General features: G+C 36.0%; 1 protein-coding gene across 8 annotated transcripts in view; it reads left to right on the plus strand.

Annotated features, from left to right (window-relative positions):
* LACC1 (laccase domain containing 1) overlaps positions 1–22779 on the plus strand; it is a 72495-nt gene that overhangs the window by 2687 nt on the left and 47029 nt on the right. For 3 of the 8 annotated variants that reach the window (XM_049701221.1, XM_033436745.2, XM_049701226.1), the window contains 5 exons: positions 71–249; positions 1388–1553; positions 4553–4778; positions 5932–8705; positions 8761–9894. In XM_049701221.1, the coding sequence (XP_049557178.1) occupies positions 71–249; positions 1388–1553; positions 4553–4778; positions 5932–6091 (731 nt within the window). In that variant the 3' untranslated portion in view covers positions 6092–8705; positions 8761–9894. Of the gene's footprint in view, positions 1–70; positions 250–1387; positions 1554–4552; positions 4779–5931; positions 8708–8760; positions 9895–13926; positions 14064–15803; positions 15858–16774; positions 16886–22779 lie in introns of those variants that run through there. The other 5 variants (XM_049701223.1, XM_049701224.1, XM_049701225.1 and 2 more) reach the window with 4 other exon arrangements.

Here is a 22779-nt window from a genome sequence, read left to right on the forward strand (position 1 = left end):
AGACTGGGTTTGTAATGCTTATAGTCTTTTGTATGTCATGTTTTTAATCTTCATTGTTTATCTTCAACAGATATTTTCATACATGGATTTACTACAAGAACAGGTGGGATATCTTACATACCAACTCTTAGCTCATTCAATCTCTTCAGTAGTTCCAAACGGAGAGATCCCAAGGCTGTTGTTCAAGAAAATCTGCGTAGGCTGGGGAATGCAGCAGGATTTAACGTGAAGAAATTTTACCGAATAAAGGTACAATTTTATTTCCTATTTTGGAAGATGTAAAGTATATTCTTATTTATTTATTTATTTATTTATTTATTGCTGTGTTGGGTCTTCGTTGCTGCGCGCGGGCTTTCTCTAGTTGCGACGAGCAAGGGCTACTCTTCCTTGCGGTGCGTGGGCTTCTCATTGTGGTGGCTTCTCTTGTTGTGGAGCACAGGCTGTAGGCGTGCAGGCTTCTATAGTTGTGGTGCGCAGGCTCAGTAGTTGTGGCTTGCAGGCTCTAGAACACAGGCTCAGTAGTTGTGGCGCATGGGCTTAGTTGCTCTGTGGCGTGTGGGATCTTCCCGGACCAGGGATCGAACCCGTGTCTTCTGCATTGGCAGGTGGATTCCTAACGGCGGCACCACCAGGGAAGTCCCTAAAGTATATTCTTGACTCTGCTAATGACTACGTGGACTTTAAATAAGTTATTTAACTTTTGCATCTAGTGTTTTATCTAAGATTTAGGATAGTATTTGTGATTATTTTTCTTAGAGCTGTATACCATAACCTAAAGATCAATTCTATGATGATATATATATATTTCATCTGGAGCTCCTCACATCTAAAAGTACAGTGAATTCTCAGAGTATAGTACCACTGCCCTTTTTGATTTAGAAGGAAGGTTCCTGCTTGGTGGAAGAGAAAAGCCATTATTAATCAACACTAGGAGGAACTCGGGTACAACTGATGAGATAATTGTTTCTTACAGAATTCTAGCGTTACTTGACTCCAAGAAAAGTAAAAAGATCATTGATTTGGAAATTTAATTTCTTTCAGTAAATTAGTACTTTGTGAAAAGTACTGCAATTAGAGATTTACCCATTTCTAGTGGGAGGTATTCATGATGGATGGACTATTTTGAATTTTTTAAAATGTTTGTTAAATGTAAAATGTAAAATGTAAAAGTCTGCTTTCCTTTGAGGAAAATATGCAGAGATTATCATATCATAAAGTTAAATACGTAAGTTTGTTATTTTATCATATATGGACCTGATATATTTAATGAATGCTTGTAACCTTAAACTGGTTATATAATTTTGTACAAGATGCGTACTTTAAGAAAAGCTTATGGTATGAGAAACTCTATCTTCAAAACATTTTTTTCTCACATCTTTGGTATTAGACTGATCATGCCAATGATGTCTGGATTATGGGAAGGAAGGAGCCTGAATCTTACGATGGAATCACCACAAATCAAAGAGGAGTCACAATAGCGGCTCTTGGTGCTGACTGTATACCGATAGTTTTTGCCGATCCTGTCAGAAAAGCATGTGGGGTTGCTCATTCTGGTAAGTGTACTTAATTAAACATCTAGGATTTTACCAATTTTTTTGGTACGGGAAAAGTTATAATTTCTTTCTGATGGATATTACAAATAGTTAATTACTACCCATGGTGATAAGTGTAAAGATAGGGAAGAGCTAGCAGACTCTTAGGACAGGAGCAGATAAAAGGAGTCCCTAAGTCAAATTATATGAATCAGAGTATAATTCCCAAAGAAAGCAGTACTTAGGCTGATTCCTGGGGGATTTATAGGATTTGGCTAGGTGCCAGTGTTTCTTAGCAGGGGTGCTATTAACATTTGGGGCAAGATAGTCTTACACTGACTGCAGACCAAGTCTACTTGGCTTTTTGAAATTCTTCATGCCAGTAGCACTCAGAGTTGTAAGAACCAAAAGAAAAAAAAAGCCTCCATGCTTTTCAAAACACTCCCAGGGAGTTGTACTGCCTCTAGTTGAGAACCCTTGAAGTCCAGGTAATAGGGAATAGGAGGTTGAGACATGTTGGGTTGCAGAAGGTGTTTGTGAAAATGCAGCAGCATGTGTAAAGGTGTGGAGGTAAGAAAAAGCAAGATACGTTTGGAAAACCGCATTTAGTTTAATATGCTGTAGTCTAGTGGCTTTAGCTATTCTCTAAAGATAAGAACAAAGAATTTTTAGATTCTGTGTTGTGTTAATGGAATTTTGTTTTCTGGTGATTTTTAAAAAAAATACTGTTTAGACTATCCAGTGGTTATGAGTCTATGTAAAATGAAGAATGATCTTTTAGATTTTCTTCTGCTTGTAAATCAACGATTACTTTGCATTTTAGACTATAGATAAATAAGAAAGTGGTGCATTTTTCTTTTGATCTAGCTAAAGTAATGAATGACTAGAAGTCAGTGACATTGTCAAAAGTTACTTAAAATTTGAGTTTTAGTTCCTGGATATAAAATGGGAATATTATTTGCTACTTCCTGGGTTTTGAAACATTAAATTCAAAAGTATCAAAGATAAAAGAAACAGTCTTGAAAAGGAACAAAGTTAGATGTCTCACACGTCTCGATTTCAAAACTTGTTATAAAGCTACAGTAATCAAAACAGTATGTATGGGCGTCCCTGGTGGTGCAGTGGTTGAGAGTCCGCCTGCCGATGCAGGGGACACGGGTTCGTGCCCTGGTCCGGGAGGATCCCACATGCCGTGGAGTGGCTGGGCCCATGAGCCATGGCCGCTGAGCCTGTGCGTCCAGAGCCTGTGCTCTGCAACGGGAGAGGCCACGGCAGTGAGAGGCCCGTGTACTGCAAAGAAAAAAAAAACAGTATGTATGGTGCTGGTATGAAGACAGGCGTATAGAGCGATGGAATAGAATAGACATCCCAGAAATAAACCCTTGCATATACGGTCAAATGATTTTTCACAAGGTACCTAGACTATACAATGGGGAAAGGACAGTTTCTTTAACAAATGGTACTGGGAAAACTGGATAGTCATATGCAAAAAAATAATGTTAGACCCTTATCTTATGTCATATATAAGAATTAACTCAAAATGGATCAAAGATCTAAATGTAAGAGCTAAAACTCTAAAACTCATAGAAGAAAGTGTAATCGTAAATCCTTGTGATCTTGGATTAAGCAATGGTTTCTTAGATATGATGCCAAAAGCACAAGGAACAGAAGTAAAAATAGATAAATTGAATTTTGTCAAAAGTAAAAACTGTGCATCAAAGGACACAGTAAACAAAGTGAAAAGTCAACCCAACCGATTGAGAGTAAATATTTGCAATTCATATATCTACTAAGGAGTTAATATTCAGAATATATAAAGAACACCTACAGTTCAACAACAACAACAAAAACCAACTTGATTGAAAAATGGGTAAAGGACTTCAATAGAACATTCTCCAAAGATGATATGCAAATGTCCAACAAGCATGTGAAAAGATGCCCAACATCACTAATAATTTGGGAAAAGCAAATCAAAACCACAGGATATTACCTCACACCCATTAGGATGGCTAATATTATTTAAAAAAGTGTTGGTGAAGAGAAATGGAAACCATAATGCACTATTGGTGGGAGTATAAAATGGTGCAGCTCCTATAGAAAACAGTATGATGGTTCCTCAAAAATTTTTAAATAGAATTATCATATTACCCAGCAATTCCACTTCTGAATATATATCCAAAAGAATTGAAAGCAGGATGTTGGCAGGATATTTGCACACCCATCCTCATAGCAGAATTATTCACAATAGCTAAGAGGTGAAAGTAACCCAAGTGTCTATCCATGATTGAATGGATAAGCAAAATTCATACAATGGAATATTATCCAGCCTTAAAAAGGAAGGAAATCCTGACCCATGCTACAACATTGAATGAATCTTGAGGATATTATGCTAAGTGAAATAAGCCAGTCACAAAAAGACAAATACTATATGATTCCACTTATAGGAGGTACCTAGCGTAGTCAAATTCATAGGAACTGAAAGAAGACGGGTGGTTGCCAGAGACTGGGGAAGGTGGAAAGGCCAAGTTCTTGTTTAACGGGCATAGAGTTTTAGTTTGCAAAATGAGAAAGTTCTGGAGATTGGTTGCACAACAATGTGAACAGACTTAACGTTACTGAAGAGTACACTTGTAAACAGTTAAAATGGTAAATTTTATGTTATGTGTTTTTTCCCACGATTTTTAAAAGTGTGCATAAAAAGTGAAGGAGAGAAGACTAAGAAGATATAATTCCAGTGGAAACTGAAAGTATAGAACATTTTAGAAAGGAAGTGGAAGGGACCTCCCATTAAATGTCTCTTCTGTGTCAGGTGCTTTGTATAATATACCTCATTTAAAACCCAGTATTTTAATTAATTAGTTGATTATTTGGCTTAATTAATTAATTTTGTGATTCATTTACTATTTCTGGACTTCGAAAATACATAAACTGACTCTGTTCATTTTTAACTTAGATATAAATTATGATGAAATTTTCTTATGTTTTAACTTTGCTTATCTCTTTTTCTTCTTATTTACTAGGTTGGAGAGGTACTTTGTTAGGTGTTGCTATGGCTACAGTGAATGCTATGATAGCAGAATACGGCTGTAGTTTGGAAGACATTATTGTTGTACTGGGGCCTTCAGTAGGACCTTGCTGTTTTACTCTTCCAAGGGAATCAGCAAAGGCATTTCATAATCTTGATCCCGGATGTGTACGGCTCTTTGGCTCACCAAATCCCTATGTTGACATCCGTAAAGCCACGAGGTATGCTTGATTTCAGTCCAGAACTGCAAGTTTGATTATTGCTTATTGCTTCTAAAATGAAGATAATTTTAGAAAACAATTAGTAACTCCAAGAAAAATTCAGGTGGCAGATATTTAAGTAGCTGACATATACACTTACACAAAAACTAATTTTAAATATGAAATCTTTTCTCATTGAAGTTTGAATAACAGCAGTCTTTTGATCTGGTATCTCTTATTGATTTAAAAGTGAAGGAAGAAACAGCTGGCATTTAATTTTAAGAGATCTACTTAAACTTCATATAGAAAAGTTGGCACTTTTTATAGAAAAGAATGGCACGTCACAGACATTCCTCAGCTAAATTCTCCTAAATATAATAAACTATCAGGAAACTGATATTTTAAAATTATTCTTATTCTCTAATTAACTGGAGGAATATGTTTTTCAACAAAAATACGAGATAATATAAACACATAGATACTTTCAAGTTTTTTATGGTCCCTTGCATTTTTGAATTTATGAAATTTTGCTATTAATAGATAATAAAAATTATTTGTCATTTCTATAAAGGAAAATTGATGTCTGATTTGAATCGTGTTTCTTTTCCAGTCAGCAAAACCTTACCCAGATTCTGCCTCATTTAGTACATAAGTAGAAAGGATTGAAATTGATTCTTAAATGTGACCTGTGAAATAAGTGTCACTAATTTATAGTCATATTTCATACCATGAAGTGTTTAAGGAGAAGCAAATTATCTGTGAAAAATCTGGTTAATAGAAGGAAAGGAGGCGGGAGAGCCAGATGACTACAAAGCACGCTCTGTCAGAATCAATTGAATCTTGTCTTCAAGATTCTTCTTAAGTTAGTACTTGATTTTGCTTATAAAAGTTTCTTCTTAAATAATTACTTGATTTTGCTTATAGAATCCTATACCCAGATCATGTCTGCAGGACAATATGGAGGTTATACAGTTCACATATGAACTTAGATGATTAATGGTGGTGAAATCTACCATTTCCTGACTTGTCCTTGTTCTGTAACTGAATAACAATTTGCATTGTTCCAAGCAGATCTTTCCCAGAATTCTTTTACACCAATATCCATACTTTTTCCATATTGCTTTGGCTGTTGGTAAAGTAAACTTTATGTCTTTTGAAAAATCTTTATCCTAAGGATTCTTCTAGAACAGGGAGGAATTCTACCACAGAATATTCAGGACCAGAACCAAGATCTCAACCTCTGTACCTCCTGTCATCCTGACAAGTTTTTCTCCCATGTCCGAGATGGCCTTAACTTTGGTACACAGATTGGCTTCATATCAATTAGAGAATGAGGTATAGTAGCTTCTCTCTCCCTGCTCCCTCTCCCTTCTCCTCCCTCTTTCCACCTTTCCCTCCCCTCATTTTAAAAAATAATTAATTATATTTAACTTTACTTTTTTTTTCCTATAGGAAGAATTAATTCTCTACTTTTTAGTGAAGCAATAGTAGTAGAACAGTTAATTTTCTGTGACATACTCTAATATAAAGAGCAGCTACTTCTTTTCCTAGTTAATGAAGAATATATTATAAGTATATATAAAAGTATAAAAATAAAATAATTTTTTCATTAAAAAATCATGTTATATATGCCATTTAACTCTCCTATGTACTTGACATCTGTATATTTTCTTTTTTTGACATCTGTATATATTTTTTTGATATCCGTATATTTTCTATCATAACATCTTTATATCTTTTTAAAATTCTTTTAATTTTTGAGAAGAAATTTTTACATAAAAATTTGAAATTCTATAATGATAATACATACACAGACCAGCCTGGTTTTACAACCAAATTTCCAGCTGATTATCTATAGTAGGAGTTGGTCAGTTTTCTTTAAAGGGCTAGATAGTACATATTTTAGGCTTTGTGCAACATGTAGTCTCTGCTCAGCTATTCAACTCTGCTTTTGTAGAGCAAAAGCAGACAGGAGCAGGAATGAATGAGTATATCCAGCTTCAGTAAAACTTTATTTACAAAATAAAGATTTGGTCCACAGGGTATAGTTTGCTGACACTTGAGCTACAATCATAGAGCAAGATTTAGCGTAATTTCATTAAATTAGTATTTCTTAGAGATGGACTTTTTTTTTTAGTTATACAAAAAATATTTTGTGACAGTGATTTGGCACTGACCCTTTAGCATATACCTGATTTTCTTTAAGGTTACTTTTAATTAAATTAATATCGTTTTTAGGCTTTACAATGTCTTTAACTCTTTAATATACAAAAGGCTTTGATAGATTTAGTGATTCTTACATTGATATTTTAATAGCACTACTAATGGCCTCCTCATATTTGATTTCCATGTATTTTTACAGATACTTGACTGGATTTTTGCATAACTATTTCCTGCTTCCTTCCAAACCAACTGTAAGAGAAAAATTTAGCTGTTTGATATACTTAAAACCAAAAGGATTATAATGAATAATTCATCTTTCAGATATATTTTCATTAGCCAAAGCCAAATGATTTCATTGATTCTAACAATAACTGACACAAAATTAATATGATGTATTGGGTTGGCCAAAAGGTTTGCTCAGTTAATGAATACGTTGTTCAATAATGTTCTTGGTGAAAATGAAAAATGTGTCTTTTATTTTTACTTAAACCCAAATGAACTTTTTGGCCAACCCAATAGTTTATATGTTACACAGATAAGGATTATTCTTAAAGTTTGTAGTCTGTATTTGTTATGTAAATCAGGAATAGGTCTATTCAGTTTAGTATTTATTGGGTAGCCTCTATTTGTCAAGTGTTGTGTGAATCATAGGTGAAATCAAGATGAGTAATACTTTTTCCCTTTGAGTCTAATGCAGTGGAAGAGATAAACACTTCTAACACTTTAATTTTAATAGCCAAAGAGTACAGGAGAAGGGAGGATTAATTCTATGTGAAAGGCAGAATAGAGAAGGTATTACAGGGAACATGACTTACCACATGCGCCTGAAAGATGACGTATAGGCTTTTGACAAATAAAGAACAGCCATAACAGGTAGAGGGAATACCATAAACTAGGGCATGAAGCTGTACGTGTATAACATGTTCTGCAAAGAGAAAAGTGTGGGCAGGAGTTACTGGAAAAACAGAAACAGATTAGTTCAGGTCTTGAATGCTGTGTCAGAGAGTTTGGAGTTTATTTTCCAGGCAAAGAGTAGGCATAGAAAGTAGGAGAGTGTTTTTATGTCCTTGGCATTATATTTAACAGGATGGATTTAATTTGTGAGAGACTAAAGCAGAGAGATTAGTTAAGAGGCAGTCACGATACTTTTAAAAAGAAATAATGAAACCTGAATGCAGTGGAAATTAAAACAGAGGCAAGAGTAGATGAATTAGCGAGACATTTCAGAGATGGAATCTGCAGATCCTGTTCCTAGATCATGGAGGTAAGAGATGAGGAAGAGTGGAGAAGTCCCTGATGCCTCCACAGTCTCTGCTTGGCTGACTACCTAGAGTGGCAGCAAAGATGGGGAGGAGGTTTGGGGCAAGGGGGAGGGATAATGAGATTGACACACAGACTGAAGTACATCCAGATGGAAATTATGTGGTCAACAATTAGAAATAGAGACCAGGAACCTGGGAGGGAGTTGCGAAAAAGACAGCAGTTTGGGAGTTGGCTATGCAGAGGCAATGCCCGAGTCTGCTGGAATAGGCTGGATCATCTCCGTAGAAACATAGAGTGAGAAGAAGGGAGGTCCAAGGATGAAACCTCATGCAACACTTGCATTTGGAGAGCCAGAAGCTGAACCAGTCAAAAAGATTGATCCTAGAAGAAAAAAATGTATAGTCATTTTGGAGAAAGAAGCCAGCGTCGATATGAGAGAAAAAGAAATCTTCAGGGAGTTCCCTGGTGGCCTAGTGGTTAGGATTTGGTGCTTTCACTATGGAGGCCCAGATTTGATCCCTGGTCCGCATCCTGCATGCCGTTCAGCGTGGCCAAAATACAAAAATAAATAAGTAAGTAAGTTAAAAAAAAAAAAGAAATCTTCAGAGAGAAAATGAGAAGAAACCAATGGATTAACCATGTTGAAGCTGTTCTATAGGTCATGGTGGAGGAGTCAGATTTCAGTTCTTTGAGGACGAGGATGCACCAGTGTCAACCCTTCTTCGCTAGTATTTATTGGAGAAAATAAAGCACCGAGGGCTGTATTTTGAAGCGTGTGTGTGTGTGTGTGTGTGTGTGTGTGTGTGTGTGTGTGTGTGTGTGTGTGTGTGTGTGTGTGTAGGGGGGATGAGTAGTCTTAAGTGTATTTGTAGGCTGAAGAGAGGAGTTAGGCTGTTTTCACTTGGGAAAAATGGTATGTATGGTATATACTTTTAATGTGAATTGTCACATTGTACCTTAAAAAGATTTCTTATTTCATACATATATTTCTTACCTGAATATGCAGAAAATTACATTTGTTTGGTACTTATAAAGGACTTTCAAGTCCATTACCTCATTTTACCTTTACAGGTACCCTGAAGTACATGTCAGGTGCTATTCCTTTTATTCAGATGAGAAAACTGAGCCTCATTCAGGTAGAGGCTAAAATCACATAATTTTTGATAAAGTAAGATTTGAACCCACATCTTGTGACTCCAAATATCATTTCAGATTTTACGGTTAATCAGAGCTATCTAAATTAAATTTTTGCAACTTTTTGTTAATATCACATATTCATCCACTCAGTCAAAATTTTGTTGAGATGCTAGGGTAGGTTAAAAATTATAGTTATGGCCCTCAAGATATTTAATATCCAGTGAAAGTGACATTCAATAAAGCAACAATTTTAATACTGTGATATGTGTTGTAAGGTTAATTCTTTTATGTAACTCATAGCTCAGTGTGAAATTTATATATAATACCTCATTTCTTCCAATTTAGGGAAGGCATTAAATACAAATCATAGGACAAACTCATGCAATCAAACTCATGTAAAATACTCTTGTTTCATGATAACAATAAGATTAAGAAATAATTCCATTGAGAAAGATGGATAATTTTCCAGTTCTTCTCTGTATATTATTTTGTTGAATGCAGAGTATTAGGCAGCCATGTTTTACTTTATGTATCAAAATACTCCAAAACCAAATAAAAATTATGTTTGATTATCTATGATTTTGCATTATCTGTGTCAAAGCATAGAATGAAAAGTTGTCTCCTTGCTGTTTTACTGAGTGAAAAGTATTTATTCAGTAACTCAAAAACAGAATGTTGGTTGTTAAATAGTCATATCTTATTGCCTCTACAAGATCTCTCTCATTTTTAAGCATTTGTATATAGGTTTCTGGGACTTTCAGGGTGTAACTACAATGATGACTTTTAATAAGTTTTGTTCTGTTTTCAATCTAAGCACTACTACTAACTGCACATAGAAAATATAAGTTGTCATTTTAGTAAGACGATAAATTAAGTTTGTAAATCAGGGTTCATGACATGATTGTTTAGAGGTGCTAATTAGCGAACTAAAATTTATCTAATTGTAATTTGAAATTCTGAAGAGTAGCATAGTGATTAAATATGCTATACTCCATTGCTTTATAAAGCAAAGGAAAAAATGGTCTTTCCACTAGGAGGTAGTATTTCTACAAGTAGCTCTGCTCTGTTTCTTGGTATAAAGTTGAACCAATCTTAATCTCTGTATTTATTTGTACAAAACACATATATAGCTCTTATTTTAGATGCAACTCATTATAGTTCAAGTAGGTAAAAACATTTAGGAATCCTCACCTACCTGGGTCTCACTTCTACAGAATCTCCAGTAACTGCTCTTCTGTAAATAGATTGGGGGGTGGGAGGGATTCAAAGAAGCTTATTCTGTGTCACATGACAAAAACATACATGATACCCATGGATTCAGAAGCTGGAAATAAGAGGACAGTGACATATGAACTCATTTTATATCTCAAAGTAGGATTTGATATTTGTTTTCACTCAGTTGTCCTAAAGTTGTACTTCCAATGTATCCATCCTTTTATGTGAATTCTTAGTGCCACCAATCTTAGACATGGATCTGTGTGTGTGCTAAATGGTAAACAAGAAGTATGTGCCATGTATGGTGCATAGCCTCTTTGCCCCAGCTACTGTAAAGTCACACAAAATACATTGGATGCGGTGGAATCATAGATTTCCCTCTATAAAAATTTTGTAAATCGGGCAGTAAAGAATGGAAGCATGGTCCTTATGCTCACTGTATGTGTTTATGGGAGCTCCGGTCTAGAGCACGTCCATTTCCATTGTAGGCAGTGTTTTTAAACTTTACTTGTGATTTCAAAGATGAGGCAACTGCTGTAAGTAATGCATTGTTCCGTGTGAGGTCATTGCTTAATGAAGGAAAAAGAAATCTGCCAGTACTGCTTTTTCCGGATTAATGCATTTGGTTTGGACTCACAATGATCACATGTCAGTTGTGTGGAGACAAACTTCTCATACTCTCTGTAGACGCATTTTCTTCGTAGAGAAAGAAATGGTTACATCACGCTCCCTATGTCTGTGCCAATTACCTGAGGTGAGCTATGTCCTTTCTGTATCTGGAGCAGGCTTTTTCTTTTATGTAGTTCTCAAAAGACTGGGGTGTCCAGTTACTGTATTTTATTAAACAATTAAAATTTCTAGCAGATTCAGTAGCTCAAAATACCACATTCCTTTCTAACAACAACAAAAAGGGTACTCTCATTCCATGAGAAACATCTGTAGAAAATAGACCTGTTCGTGGTGACAATTGAGTTTTGAATTTTTATTTTCCTTTATTTTCTTATTTATTTTTGCATCATACATTCCTACAGTTTACATCTTACCAGTGCTTCCCTATTATTTCACTTTCCTTAAGTACTTGTTTTAGCCTGAATCTAATCAAGCTCTAGAGCTAATTATCAATGTGTAAGAAATATGGGGGAGAGAGGATTAAGTTAAAGGATACCACAAATTTGGGGTGGTAAAAAAGTGATCCACTTTTTGAAACTGGTCAAAAATTTTAAAAAGGGTGGGAGATACAGCTGAAACCAATATGTCAACTATACTTCAATAACATTTTTTTTAAATAAAAAAGTGGCTATATCATTTTACCAAAGAAAAGATAGGAGGGGGACTATTCTGGATTAAAATAAATTTATTAGACCTAACAGTCCCATGAAATGAGTGGGCCTAGTTTGGATTCCAATGAGAAGAAATAAACTATAGAACATATTTTTGAGACAATTGGGAAAAACTTGAATATGATCTAGGTATTAAATGATGCCAGGAATTATCATTAGTTTTTCTAGAGGTTAATGATATTGAAGTTCTGTAAAAAATATCTATGTTGATCTGTATTGAACTGTGTAGGAGTAAACTGATGTGTTACATGCCAGTTGCTACCAAATGTTTCAATAATAATGATAGTAATAAGGATATGATGCAAACATGGCAAAATCTTGAATTGTTAAACCCGAGCGATGGTTATCTGGGGGTTCATTGTACTGTTTTCTCTACTTTCGTGAATGTTTGAAATTTAGCCATAATTTTTAAAAATTTAAACTTCTTGCACTGCTAGTAATATTTAAAGTAACAATTTTTGTTTAGAAAAAGTATGTACACATTTCAATTTTCTTTATTAAAGCAGAAGATGAACATTGTCAACTCATTCTTTTATATGCATGGTGTGGGGAGTGGAGAGGAGAAAGCAAACATATCTGACTGTTGGATTCTTGTTTGAATGAAGAATATGAGGATTATATGCCATTTATATTAACACAGGAGGTCTATAATTCACAAAATAGGAAACAATAAGGAGCCACACTTTTCTGCTAAATAACTATCCTAAAATAATAAGCTTACTTTTACATTTTCGATTATATTAAGTGGAATCTGGTTGGTATGATTCCTTTAATGAAAAACTACATGGAACTTCCACCCTCTGGCATAAGAATAGAATAGAATAAAAGTGTATGGCTTAATAGCAGTTTATGGTAAAAGTTAGTGTTTTTCAATGAGAATTAATGGGACTGCCAAAAAACCTCATGGGATCCCAGGTTGCCATATAGAAATATACTTCTAGGATGAGCAAAGCAATGTTTCTATTCTGTTCTAAATTGATTAGACCATACTTGGGGTATTGTAGTACATTTTGGGAAGTACCCCTTAAACGAGGTCAGAGAAAAGCAATACTAATGGTGAGGGGGCCCAAAGCCAGATTATGGGAGGGATGGGTCAAAGGGACTAGAAATGATTAGCTTGGAGAAAAGAAGTCTCAGTGGAATTTAAACAACACACCATAGATATTTGAAGTACAGAATGCTGATGGAATAGAAAAAAATAGAACAAATTAGTGGAAATTATAGGAAGACTGATTTTGGATTAGTATGAATGTTGAGAAAGACTATCTGCCATGGGCCTTAAGTACTCCAGCAAGGCCCTGTTTGCTCTTTTTTTTCCAGGACATTTATCAGGGTTGTTTGCAGCAAGCAATCTTGAGGGATAGGTTAAGATACCATTTTGGAGAAAAGGCAGACTTGCTTACCACTTATTATAAAAGTGAATTCCCCAAGCTCAGTGTTCTTAACCTAGGACAAAAACCTACTGTGTGCATACAATACACCTGAGCCCCTCTTTGGTGCCCCCATGGGACTTGGAGGGAAGGGAACTAACTCAGATAAGATGTTTATCCTACTTGTTAACTATGAATAATGAAATCTTTTGTCTCTAACTCAGTCATCTCACATCTTCTGCCAGTACTGGTGATAGACTAATTTATTAGCCCATAAGTAGGATTAGATTGATAAATCCCAGATCCAAGAAAGAAGCACATTAGTTTGTGGGTTCCCTATTGAGAGGTGTTCAAAAGTGAATGGATAAACCTCTATTTAGGATACTGCATAAACATAGCAAAAACCAAAGCCCCAGACTAGTTTTCCTTAGACATTCAATGTCATGCCAATTGCATAAATTTTATTTTTCTTTTTAGGAAAGACAGTATATAAATTTAGACTTGTCTGTAGAATACCAGAAGATTCTTACTGAGTTACTCCAAGAGAATATTGCTATGCCCCTCCAAGTTGAACCACTAGGAAATCCCTATATAAACATGGCCTCAATACGTATTTAAATGACCCAACTTCACCCATTGTCTCTGTGTATCCCTAATCTCATATTTTTTATTTGCCTTCAGATGAAGGGAGACTCAAAATTATTATGCCAAAGATGTAATTCATCTCTGATTTCACGTCAAAGCTTTTAGCACCCTGGGGAGTTAAGACTGGAATCTCGAATCTCTGCCTTGACAGCCCTCTTTCTGCCATATGATGAGTTAAGTATCTCTGACTTGTCCTATTGGAAATTCATGAACATAAGTTTTATTAGCGTTAATGAAACTTTAGTATCTAATGTGGTGGTAAGCACACTCAATATTTTTCTTTCATTGCTGAAAGCCTTTCATAATATTTACCAGAATACTTTGAAAAATGTGTATTAAAATCTAGTCTGGCTTTCTGAATGAGTGCTGTGATTCAGGTTTGGATCACATATGATATCACTGAACATGAAGTTTTAACACTAGCATCATGGTGATAACCTCTCACAGTCTTCCTTTGTCTTTTCCTTTGCATATGATTTGTGCATCGTGTACATTCATCCACTGGGTGGCAATGTGTACTCAAGAATGTTTACTGTTTCTAGTTCCCTCAGTCTAACTGAAATTAAGGCATCAAATTTTTATTTGGAAAATTGTCATTGTATCAAATCTTAAGAAACAATATTGCCTGAATTCAAGCTCCTACCTACAGAGATTTTAATAATGTTAATACTTCCTACCATTTACTCTTAACCACATTCTTCTCCCAATATGTTCACAGGCCACACATTTGCAAAATAGATGATCTCTCGTGCTCTTCTCAATCCATGCCATTTTATAATTATTCCTTAAACACACACATGCCCCTTCTATATTCCCCTAAACTATTTTCTGACCCCAACACTCTTAGTTTCCCGCCTCTCGTGGCTCTTGCCTGACAGTGAATTTTTCCCCTTTTCCATTTTGTTTCTTAAATACCACATCTCCTTCACAGTGAAATCAAGAGACACATCATTAAGCTCCTATATAACATAGTATACATGCTCTCTGGTTCTGTACTACATCCTAGATAAGGAGAGCAGATTCAGGAGATTCATTTAGTGTTGGGAAGTCCTGTAGTTCACTTTCACTTGACTTAATTGTCCAAAATGCAGAATAATCCTAATTAACTAGCTCTGTGTAAGATTTATCTTCAAGTTAAGAGGGGGAAAAACTTCCAAATTAAATTGTATATTAAGTGTGATTACAACATGAGAAAACCCACAAAACTTTATATATTTTTTAAAAATTGAAAATAAAATAGTAGTAATAGTAGTTGCATTAGATGGTGAGATTATGAAAACTTTTGTTTCCCCTTTCTGCTTTTCTGTATTTTTCTATATTTTCTATTTTTTCTATGTATTTTAATGAACTATACTTTTTTCAAAAGAAAAAATTATATCTAACTGTGCCTAAACCATGGATTGAAAACCTCCTTTTTCTTTCACATATCCTTGGCTGTCTAATTTTCCAAAAGGTACTTAATAATATTTTGACGTTTCCTTGAATCTCCACATGGTGCTGAGTGTGATGGGAGGTTTGGCTCATGCTTTCTTTTTTAAAAAACAATCTTTATTTTAGCATAGTTTTAGCATTATAAAATTGTAAAAACCCCACTTTTCCCTATTACTAACATCTTACATTAGTTTGGTACATTTGTTGCAATTAATGAACCAATATTGTTACAATATTGGTAACTAAAGTTCATACCTTATTCAGATTTCCTTTGTTTTCGAGTCCTTTGTTCTGTTCCAGGATCCTATCCAGGACACCACATTACATTTAGCCATCATATCTCCTTAAGCTCCTCTTGGGTGTGACAGTTTCTCAAGCTTTCCTTATTTTTTCATGACCTCAGCAGCTTTGAGGAATACTCGTTACGTATTTTGTAGAATGCCCCTCAACTGGGATTTCTCTGATGTGTTTCTATTGAATAGACTTGAATTATGGATATTGGGGAAGAAGACTGCAGAGGTGAAGTCATGTCAAGGGTAAGTACTAATCAGCATGACTTAGCACCATTGATCACCTTGCTGAGGTAGTGTTTGTCAGGTTTCTCCATGATAAAGTCACTCTTTCATTCCTCCTTTCCATGCTTTATACTCTTTGGTGGTGTGTACACAGCTATACTTAGTAGGGAATTATGTTCCACCTCTGTGAAGGGAGAGTATCTACATAAATAATTGGAAAATTTTCTGCACAGATTTATCTACTCTCCTCCCTTTATTATTTATTCAATAATTTATTTATATCCAAAGGAAACAAAAACACTAATTTGAAAACATACATGCACCCCAGTGTCCATAGCAGCACTATTCACAATAGCCAAGATATGGAAGCAACCCAAATGTCCATCCATGAATGGATAAAGGAGATGTGGTGCATATATACAATGGAATACTACTCAGCCATAAAAAGAATGAAATAATGTCATTAGCAGCAATATAGGTGGATTTAGATTATCATACTAAGTGAAGTAAGACAAAGACAAATATCATACGATATCAGTCATATGTGGACTCTAAAAAATAAAGTGAACGAGTGAATATAACAAAAGAGACAGACTCACAGATAAAGAGAACAAACTAGTGGTTACTGGTGGGGAGAGGGAAGGGGGGAGGGGCAAGATAGGGGTAGGGGATTAAGAGGTACAAACTACTATGTATAAAATAAATAAGCTACAGGATATATTGTACAACAGGGAATATAGTCAATATTTTATAATAACTTTAAATGGAGTATAATCTGTAAAAATTTTGAATCACTACGGTGTACACTTGAAACTAAAATATTGTAAATCAACTAAATATTTCAATTAAAAACAATACAAAACAAAATTCAGTCATCCCCAATGAATCTTTCTGTACTTTTAGTACTGATATGTAGCTTCTCTTCTGGCCCTACTTAGAGATTCTACATACACCAACACTGAGACCCAGAGATCTGGTGACTTTCTTAGGTCACCCCACAGTTAATAGTATGGAACTGGATGCCTACTCACTTGACCTTTGACCTTCAGGTCAGAGCTCTTTTCACCACAGAGCTTTGCCTCATTTAATAATTGATTTATACATTTAGCTCATTCATTTGTTCAACAAAAAATGCTTGAGTAACTGCTTCATACCTGACACTGTGCTAGGATTTGCAGGTACCTACAAATTTGGAGAGTTTATACCACTTTAAATAGAATCTGAAATTGGGTATACTGCCACCAGGTGGCGTAAACCCTCAGACTGGCAAGGATATTTGTAAGTAATTTGTAGGTAACCATTCAGTTTTTCCTCTTAGACATTTTTTCAAATTCAGGTGGTGAGAACTTGTCTGAATGTGTAATCCAGGTTTATCATGTTCTGCGAAGGTGCAGCCAATCTTCCAGCCTCCCAGGCAGAAATCTTTGAGTTATTTTTGTTTCATTTCATGTTTTACTTATTGAGTCACTGCTTGTTCAAACTGGCTTCTTCGTTTACCTATAACCCCTTCATAAATATCATCAATTTAGAAGTGTCAGGGTAAAAACACCCTGGTCTGGTCTCAGCCTCCTGCAATTTCACTGCTGCTTCTGAGCCTTTGCTCCTGATGTTCTCTTTCCCTGAAATTCCTCCTTTAAACTCTTTCATCACTGACTCACCCATGTTCAGCAAACACTGGAGTAGTCATTATGGTGACTGGTAATATATGAAGTCCCAAACTACATACTCTCTCCACATACTGCTGTGTTCCTCCCTACTCTTCTGAGGGTAGAGGATATCTAGTTGGTAAAATGGGTGTATGAACAAATACATTGAAAGCATTTACCAGGCACAGTGGTGACAAAAGTATCAGCCTTGTAGAGATGGTCAAGAAAGAAATTGGCCCCTGGGTTAGGACTGAAGTTAACTCAAACAGTGTAAATGGATACAGAGTTAAAGACGGTTTTACATAGTGAGATGAAATGGCATGGTATTTCAAAGTCTGACAATTTTAGCATAGGTAGAAGGTACGATGTATGTAGGCAAATGCTTAAAGTTGGTATGAAAAAGAAAGGCAGGGATCAGATTATGAGGCCCTTTGAATGACACGCAAAAAAGTTAGGACTTTATGCTTTAGACATTAAGAGTCATTTTAATATTTAGAAAGGGGGATGACACAAACATTTGCATTTTAGAAAGATCATCTGCAGCTGTATGTGGCATGGATTGGAGAGAGGTGAGACCAGATATAAGGTAACCAGTTAGGAAATGACCATAGAGCCTGGGTGGAGAAACTAAGGCCCGAACCAAGGAAGAAGCTGTCTGAAGGAGACGCAGGGATGAATCGGAGAGATTCAACAGAATTTGATGAGGAATCAAATATGAGAGTAAGAAGAGTGCTGGGTAACCACTGGTATCCTGATTTAGGTCACTGGGTGAGTGGTGATGTCATTAAGCAGGATAGAGGATACAGGAGGCTGAGCAGCTTTTAGGTGGTGGTGGTAATGAATGTCTCGCGTCTACTTCGGGACATATTATCTGATTATTTGCACTAATCAACTTCATACATTATTAACACACAGGTTAGAATGAAAAGTCTCCGTAAAGAAACATCTCCTACTACCACACATCAATCTAATCAATATGCAGTCAAAAATATTTTAGGAGTTAAGTGAATGGGTCTTGTGGAACACATATTCCAAACTTTCCAAGACAGGTTCACTTCCTACAGTATTATTCTTTTTAATAAACACAAGTCATTAAATATATAAATTTAAGATGATTTAATTTTTTATCTCTTGTAAGACTTTTCTCATAAGGAAGTTCATAAATTATTAAAAGGTTTAAGGTATGAGTCCTGCTAGTTAGGAATCTGCAGACTAATCCAGACGAAGAACTCAACACCCAGTGAAGAGCCGCTTAGTGGTAAACTGTGTTGGTGTAAGGGCTCGTGGTGCATGCAGAAAGTGGCCGTCATTTTGGACAGAGAGGGCTGTGCTGAGAAGAGGCTGGAACTGCAGCAAAGCTCTGAAGAATGAACAGTACCTGAAAGTCAGACATTGAGTGAGGAGAGCAGCCTTAGGAAAGGAATCAAATTGGAAATAACCTCAACGTGTCCAAGGGAGATGGAGGACCATGGCCTATCTTGATTAGTCTTTCGACTCAGCCACAGAGAGAGGCTGCTAGGTGGTGTGACTCATATTTCTGCCTTCCTATATCCAGCTCCTCTTCACTTTGTGATCATTTTTCTAAGGTATAATGAAAATTTCTAGTTGTGTGGTTTCCAAGGTTTTTTTTTTTCATTCCCTTCCTGACTTTTTCCCATTTCCATCTCATTCTGAATTTTAGCTTTTCTTTTTTAAAATTTTTTTATTTTTATTTATTATGTTTTAACATCTTTACTGGAGTATAATTGCTTTACAATGGTGTGTTAGTTTCTGCTTTACAACAAAGTGAATCAACTATACATATACATATATCCCCATATCTCCTCCCTCTTGTGTCTCCCTCCCACCTTTGCCATCCCACCCTTCTAGGTGGTCACAAAGCACCGAGCTGATCTCCCTGTGCTATGCGGCTGCTTCCCACTAGCTATTTTACATTTGGCAGTGTATATATGTCCATGCCACTCTCTCACTTCGTCCCAACTTTTCTGACCTTAGTCCTAAAAGCTTTTGCTAAGTTTTAGGATTCCCTAGTCACCTTACTTTCTATTTTGGGTAAGATTCCCATTTTCCTGTGAGGTATACATGCAGTCTTTTGAGATATTGAGATATTCTTCTAGCATATTTTCAAGAACTGTGGATAGATAAACACATGGTACTGAAAAATCCATAATGTAAGGTGGATATATAATCATGCCTCCTGCATAGTAGCCATCTGATAAATCTTTATAAATGAATGAATTTTATGTAATAACCTATTAAAAAAAGAATACATCTTTTCTATTACACATTTTTCACAAGGACATTTTACCACCAGAGCAAGAAATACAGTAGAGGCTCCAGGGATAAGTGGCGAGGTCACATTTCTTCTGAGATAATTCCTTTGGCTTCTCCTTTAAGTCAAGTCAAGCTCTGACTCCTGATGCTCTGAGGTGAGGTGAGGGTCAGGGACCTTGTGTGTCAACCCCCTTCTCTCCAGGGGGCCTTAGCTCAGGGATCTGTAAGAAGTGTATCAAAACATTAGTCCAAGTGACTGACTCCACTTCAGCTATTTGTGTTTGAAATTTTGTATTTGAAAACAGTTTGCTCTTAAGTTGGTGAACATTCCTTTTATAATTTGTTTACACTGTTTGTTGGACCAGCTACTAATATTACTGATAGAGCAAAATTAAAATTAAACTAGGCTCACTCTGATGGTTGATTATAAATCCCAAATTAGCAAAGTCCAATTAATGAGGTTTTATTATCTACGTATATATGTGTATGTATACAGGGTTACATGTATATGAATTAATGATAGCAATTTAGAAATAGAGGGACACAGAGAAATGAATTCTATTTAAAGCCTACATTTTTGCAGATGAAGAGATTTGCAACTGGTAAATTGTTCTTCTTTTACCCAAGAGACTAGTTCTATATTTAAACACAATCCAGAAATAGCCTCCTTTACAGACATAACTTGCTATGACTCCACGGCTCCACTGATCACATACATATTATGTAATGCTCTTACTTCTATTAGCTGTGTCTTATCATCTCCCATAAGTCTCCAGCCACTTTGAAGATAGAGATTTTATTTGTCTTTGCACAATCCCCACAATACCTGTCCCAGCCCATCCCCACGCCTTATACTGGATTGAGCATCAGTCAAACCAGTAGGCAGCCATGATCCTGCACTGATATCAAGGAATCAACCATTAAGGTGATAGATCTCTCGTGAGCTTTGCAAATTTTCTTCTGCTCCAGTACATCTGACAATTTCCCCAGATAACCTTGTTCGCTATTTGGAGTCCTGTGGTCTCTACTCTTCTCCTGATAGTAGGAAGCTGTGCCCTTATGCTAAGGCTCTCCCATTCCCATTGTTTCCCTACTCTAATACCAACAACTGCAGTGGGCTGCACTGGGTTTGCCATTCTCTGGTTTGGATGCAATTTAGAATTGCCGCCACTCCCCAGCCCCCCTTTTGTGGTGCCCCTTGGCTCAACCTCCTCCATCCCGGCATGCTGGGTGGTAAGTAATGCAGGCGGCATGTGTAATCCCACCCTGAGATCTAAAGCTGTTGCTTGCCTGGTACTGTTACATAAAATAAATGGATATTGAATAATTCAAAAGAGTGAATTTGGACATTAATTATTCACTCAACAAATATTTATTGAGTACCTAATATATACCATACCAGACTTTTTCCTGGGTGCTGGAGATGCAGCAAGTAACAAGATCAAATTTCTGCCCTCATGAAGGGCATTCTAGTCAAGAGGGATACAATAAACAAATAAATTAATAGATCTATAATATAAAGTCACTGCTAAAGAGTAAGTGCTGTGAAAAAACAAGAAGCAGGGAAAGGGAATAGGAAATGGCATCACTAATCAACATCACTAATCATCAGGGAAATACGAATCAAAACCTCAATGAGCTATCACCTCACACTGTCAAAATGGCTATTATCAAAAAGACAAGAAATAACAGGTGTTGGCAAGGATCTGGAAAAAAGGGAACCCCTGTGTATTGTTGGTGAGATTGTAAATTGGTGCAGGCACTATGGAAAACAGTGTGGAGGTTTCTCAGAAAATTAAAAATAAAAAAAAAAAGAGGCATTGCTGCTGAATGGGAAGTCATTATTATTGTGACAAATGTTTCTGAGAGGTCATAGTTCATTTATTGAGTGTCTTTCATTTGCTGGGTATTCGTTGGGCATTTAAGATTTAGAGATGGATAAGACACAGTCCCTGCCCTCAAGAAGCTCCAGGACAGAACTGTGAACAAATCAAAATGTCATGGAACGAATGCAGCAAAAGCATTTACCATTCTCCAAGCTTGCTTTATCGTTCCCACTTCATACATTAGAAACCAAGACTCAGGATTAAATGATTTGTTCAGTATGATACCACAGACAACACTGAAATCCAACACGGGGATAGGGAGTTGAAACCTAAACCCTTCCTGTCATTCTATACAGCCTTTCTCAGAAAGTGAATGCAGAGGTGATCCAGTCCAGTACCTCACTGGAGGCTGGAATCCTTGTAACCTTAAGTAGCAAAAAGCTAGCATCTTGGTGAATTGGGCCCCACGATAATGGATGTAAAATGGATTACATATGCTTTGTCCTGCTTTATAATTCTACTCTTTTTACCCATTGACTTAGATTGCCCATCAAAATAACATTTATAATATTAAATAGTGAGTTAGATTTGCATACGTATCCTGGGCTAGTGGAAATCTGAGATGTCCACTGGATGATACTTTGGTCAGTTTTTAAAATATCTGAGTGACAGTCCATAGCCTTTTAGTGGATTGAATTTTTGTTGATATAAACTATTTTGATGATAAAGGCAAAACCGAATGGATCATCAGGTCGTCCATTCCTGAGAAGTTAAAAGGATTGTGGACAGTAATATGGTATCCCGAGGGCTGGAGTGTATGTATAATTACAACTTTCAGCTCTGTTAGCCACTATGAAGCTATTACTATAATCTTCTATATCAGTATTTATTAAGTGTGTCATAACAGTTCCAATATGAAATGGCTCTTCATATTTGTTCAGAAAAAATATCTGTGAGCTAATTTTTGCAGAACATTTACCATAACTCTGTTAAGAAAAATTATAGGTACCCTACTAATTGTTCCCATGTTAAGAAAGAGAAACTAAACTAGAGCAGGAAATAAAAAATATGCGCTTCACTTGGGTACAGTAATAAGTCATTCGAAGAGTCCAAGATAGGACAGGATTCTAGTGGCTACTAGTGTGGATTAATAGAGTTTTAGATTTTGAAACAAAACTTTTGGGGAATGTGAAGGGC

Source organism: Orcinus orca, chromosome 18, assembly GCF_937001465.1.
Source record: "Orcinus orca chromosome 18, mOrcOrc1.1, whole genome shotgun sequence".
In the NCBI taxonomy this organism is placed as follows: Eukaryota; Metazoa; Chordata; class Mammalia; order Artiodactyla; family Delphinidae; genus Orcinus; species Orcinus orca.